The 5,326-nt window shown below is 34.2% G+C and overlaps 1 protein-coding gene across 1 annotated transcript; it reads left to right on the top strand.

Annotated features, from left to right (window-relative positions):
• Positions 1-889: 889 nt before the first annotated feature.
• LOC122582750 (probable protein phosphatase 2C 4) lies at positions 890-4,081 on the top strand. The gene is made up of 4 exons (XM_043755177.1): positions 890-2,662; positions 2,756-2,869; positions 3,418-3,682; positions 3,780-4,081. Exons 1-4 carry the CDS (start codon positions 1,070-1,072, stop codon positions 3,893-3,895), a joined length of 2,088 nt encoding a protein of 695 aa, XP_043611112.1. The 5' UTR covers positions 890-1,069; the 3' UTR covers positions 3,896-4,081.
• The last annotated feature ends 1,245 nt before the right edge of the window (positions 4,082-5,326 follow it).

Here is a 5,326-nt window from a genome sequence, read left to right as displayed (position 1 = left end):
ATGGAAGGTGTTTAAGGAGCCGCATGACGACATTGTCGATCCCGTCTTGTTGGAATGCGTTTTAGAGGAAAAACGCGCTCTCGGCAAAAAAAAAACGGGTGGCCATGTAATTTTTAATTTTAATTTGAAGTATTATGTGTTGAACTATTTAATTTTTAGACATTTTTGGTTTGTATGTTTTTAAAAAAAAAATGGAATATAATGTTTGTTGTGTGTTTTATTTGTTAATGTTTTAGTATTTATATTTATATAGTTTAATTATATGTAATCAAAAAAATGAAAAAGAAAATAAAATTGGGTATGATTGGGTATGTATTGCCAGTGATTTGGATAAGAAGTGGGTAAAATTGAGTAATTATGAATTGAAGGGTTTTGATTGGAAGATGATTTAGATAAGTTTGGGTAAGAATTGAGTACTCATTCCTACCTAATCCACGTTGGCTTTAAATCTACTTAATTAATCACTTACATTATCAAGACATAATATATGTACCTATGTACTATCTAGGTCATAATCAAAGCAATACGTATATCACAGGAAGATGTAACACAACAATCATTTTCACCTAGACAATAACTTTTCATATATAAGTTATATATGAAATACACGCGCCATCAGTGCAAGTGGTGATGTAATCTTGATTCCACAAAAACTTTAATACACTTTGAGTTAAGCCAAACCTATCACCTTCCATTTGTCAACCATCTTTTTAGTATTATTTTGAAAAATACCAACAAAAAGTCAACTTTCTTACTTTACAAAAACAGATAGAAAAACAGAAGTGTTTAATTTTATTATTTATTTATTTATTTATTTTAATTCTAATAAATAAAAAGTAAATGCCTTAAAAAGCTTGTTGATTTATTATCATTTCAAATATCTCTATTCCAAAAAGTCAACTCATCCATCCTCTGTCTCCCTCTCTCTCATTGTTCTCTCTCATCATTTCAAGCTAAATATCAAAACTTTCAACAAGTCCAATTTGATTTCATCAAAGATTTTCATGAATTAACTCTCCAAATTACAAAAGCTTCAAACTTTATCATCTTCTTGACAGAAAAGTTGAAGATGGGAAACGGGGTTGGCAAATTAACCATATGTTTCACCGGAAACGACGTCGTTCACCGAAAAAAGGAAATTAGTCCAGTTGTGATTTCTGACCCATTAGATGATTTGGGCCATTCTTTTTGCTACATCCGGCCCGATCAATCTTATAACAACAACCCGTCTTCAAAAGTTCACTCCGCCGCCGATGAAACAACAACTTTTCGATTAATCTCCGGCGCCGCCGTCTCTGCTAATACAGCTACGCCACTTTCAACAGATTTATATTCATATAATAGTATTGATAATAAAGCTTCAGCTTTTGAAAGCTCAACATCATTTGCTTCAATCCCTTTACAGCCTTTACCAAGAAACTCAGTAAATTCAGGTCCTTTATTCCATTCGGGCCAAATCCCCTGTTCGGGCCCGATTGAAAGAGGGTTTCTTTCTGGCCCGATTGAACGTGGGTTTCAATCAGGCCCGATTTTCCCTGAAAAGGGCATTCAAGAAACGCTTCAAAGAAGCTTTTCACAAGTGGGGTATGGTTATAAATCAAGATTAAGAAAAAGGTCTTTAATTCGGGTCATACAAAGGGCGATTTCAAGAACTTTTGTGAAAAATGGGCAGAGTTCTATAGTTGCGCCCGTTGTTAAAAGTATTGGATCATTGAATTCTGTTGAGAAGAATAATAATGAGTTGACTATTAGTAGTGCAAATTTAAGCAGTGAAAGTAGTTTTCTTGATGATGTGGATGATCAAGGTTTTAGTCAAAGTCAAAACCTTGAATGGGCTCAAGGAAAAGCAGGGGAAGATAGGGTTCATGTTGTGGTTTCTGAGGAACATGGGCTGGTTTTTGTTGGAATTTATGATGGATTTAATGGTCCTGATGCTCCTGATTTTTTGCTGTCAAATTTGTATCAATCTGTTCATAAAGAGCTTAAAGGTTTGTTATGGGATGATGATGACAAGAAACTTGTTTCTTCGGATTCTAGCTCTTCTGTTCAATCTTTGGAAGGCTTGGAATCTCATGTTGATGTTGATGATCAAAGTGAAAGAAATCGGTTTTCGAAAACTGTTGATCAGCAAGAAAGCTATCCATCAGGGACAGAGGATTTAAAGAGTTTTAGGAGGAAAAAAAGCAAGAATTCGAAGGTTAGGCAACGAGTATCTGAGAATCAGAGATGGTGGAAGTGTGAATTCGATCGGGAGAGGCTGGAATTGGATAGGAGATTGAAGGAATATGTGAACTCAAACGGGTCGGATTCTGCTAACCATTCGGAGGTTTTGAAAGCGTTGTCTCGAGGGTTAAAGAAAACGGAAGAGTCCTTTTTAGATATTGCAGACCAAATGTTGGATGAGAATCCTGAACTTGCTTTGATGGGGTCTTGTGTTCTTGTTATGTTAATGAAAGGGGAAGATGTTTATGTGATGAATGTAGGTGATAGTCGTGCGGTTTTAGCTCAAAAACCCGAGCCTGATCTATGGAGGCAAGATCTTGAAAGAATTAATGAGGAAACATTATATGATCTTGAGGTTTCGGATGCTGACAATGGTAGTGGAAACCCAAGTTTAACTGCTTGTCAGCTTAGCATTGATCATAGTACATCAATTGAAGAGGTAGATAAAACAGTACAATTTCAATGATCATACATATATAAGCTTATAACAATTGTGTTCTCATGTCTCAAATTTTGTTCTGGCTTTCTGCAGGAAGTTCAAAGAATAAAAAGCGAACACGCAAATGATGCTTATGCGTTGATGAATGATCGTGTTAAAGGGTCGCTAAAGGTCACTCGAGCTTTTGGTGCTGGTTTTCTCAAGAAGGTAAACCAATGGATCATTGGTCTTATATCATTTGACAGTTTACTTACTAATCTTGCATATTACTGTACTTTGTAAATATCAAGATATACAGTATATAGTATCTTAGCTTAATAAGAGTAATTTAATTTTGATTTTTAACATTGAAAAATTCACTTAGTTAATTAGATATGAATGATTTACATTAATACATAACGTGAGTTCCATAGATGGATTAGATGGTAATCTTGACTCGCTTATAGTCAAATGTGTCAAAATTTTTGCCAATCTATATCATTTTATCCAATGAATTAGATTGCTATGGAATCAATGTGATTTCTAAAGTCATATTTGCGTATCGATTCAATCCAACCCAATCTGTCCAAAAACTCACTCATTTTGACGAGATCCATTTCAACCCGTTACCCAAACATCTGAACTGCCCGTTATACCTATTCGAGAAAATAACTTGTACAGACGAAACACATCCATTATACAAAAGAGCATTTCTTTTAATTGCACATAAGCATGTCTATCATACTGAAAATCTTGTTTCATTCTTATTTTTGCAGCCTAAGTGGAATGACGCACTACTACAAATGTTTAGAATAGACTACGTTGGCACTTCACCGTACATAAACTGTGTCCCATATCTTCACCATCACAAATTAGGCCCAAGAGACCGATTTTTGATACTATCCTCAGATGGGTTATATCAATACTTCACTAATGAGGAGGCAGTTTCTGAAGTCGAACTCTTTATTCAATGGTCACCCGAAGGTGACCCTGCTCAGCACTTAGTTGAGGAGGTTCTTTTTCGTGCAGCCAAGAAAGCAGGTACTAGTCAAAACTGTTGTACAAAGTTTATAATTTCACAGAAAAAAGTTTTTAATCGACAATCTTGTTGTGACCGTAAAACTATATCTATTTGTAGGTATGGATTTTCATGAGCTGTTAGAAATTCCACAAGGGGACCGAAGACGTTACCATGATGATGTATCCATTATAGTCATTTCACTCGAAGGAAGGATATGGAGATCGTGTGTGTAAGTAAATGATACATAAACAACGAGAACTACATATGTAGAGGGAGGAAATATCCAATCCAGTTCTTGAATTTTTGATCTTCTTTTTTCTTTTAATTTAAAGACAAACAAGAAAGTTTAGGATGTAATGGTGTAAAAACCTTGCTCCATGTTAATTAATACAAAAATTTCATACAAAAAACTTGATTTTTTTCTTCTTTATTTTTTGGTTGAATACATTTTCCTGGTAAATGCCTTCTTTTTTTTTGTTTCAAAACTATAATGTACAAGTAATGATGATTAGTTGATATACAATGTTTTCTTTACTTTGAATGAGTTTTGTCAAAATTTTCCTATACAAGGAAAAGAGAAGGCAAAGATTTGAAGGATTAAATTTGACTTTTTAACACACAAAAAGTCAAACCTTTATAAAGTCCTCACATTTAAAGAGCACATGTTACACATAAACTGGTCCAAAGATCGTTCATTAACATATTGATCAAATGCAGTTCAATGTTTTTGGGTATCATAGCGTTACTATCTTGACTAATTGGGACGTAACATTAGGCAACACGTGTGTATGTATAACTCCACGAATTCACACAAATTTCGTGTAGGGTTCCGTCATAATCACACGTCGTTTTTCTCTATGATCATCTTGTTTCCAACTTCCAACCGATCTATGGGATTTTAAGAAGGGAAGTAAATGCATAATGCAGATGAGGAGTTATTGTTTTGAACCAACATTTGCAGTACTCAATGGTGCAAGCAAATGCAGTTTCCTACCTAATGTTTAGTGTCGCATTCCAAACCACAAACATTCCTTATCTACATAACTTGAAAATGGTCCTTTAAGTGCATCGACATAATTTCTGCTCTCGTTTTTATTACCTAAAGTTAAATACTCTTGAATGGTAAAAACGATAGTAGATAATTTTGAATTCATTCATATGACTTCAAAACTTGCATAATCATTTTGTTAAACTCGAAATACTAAAGTATTTCTATACAATAACTTAGAAGGGACAAAGTCTAAAAAACGACCATAAGAACACTGGTTAGATTGCATATGTTAAAACTAGAGCCTCTCCTTTTTACCTGTCGATATAATGACTTATTTATAGATATTGGTCAAAGTAAGGCTGTGAAATTGAATAATGCACGTGGGAGATGATCTCATGGTGGCCAAAAAGTCCAAAGAAGTGTATAGTAAAATATGGTGTTGTTTATAGTATAATTTTTGGAACTTCAGTTCCTCCCCTATTAAATGTTAAAGTTGAGGTCGTTGGCTTTTTGGTCAATATTGTGGCGTTTTAAATTTGCATTTCAATTTTGTGAGGAGATGGTCCCATGTAATAAATGACATTGTAACAAAGTTATCAAAAATAGTAAGTAGTAAATTATTAGATGGCGGTCTGCTCGTCAAACCAGACCTCAAACAAACAATACAAGGTAT

The sequence above is a fragment of the Erigeron canadensis genome, chromosome 9, assembly GCF_010389155.1.
Source record: "Erigeron canadensis isolate Cc75 chromosome 9, C_canadensis_v1, whole genome shotgun sequence".
In the NCBI taxonomy this organism is placed as follows: domain Eukaryota; kingdom Viridiplantae; phylum Streptophyta; class Magnoliopsida; order Asterales; family Asteraceae; genus Erigeron; species Erigeron canadensis.
The sequence above is the reverse complement of the archived record's forward strand: the minus strand, read 5'-3'. Positions and strand labels throughout refer to the sequence as shown.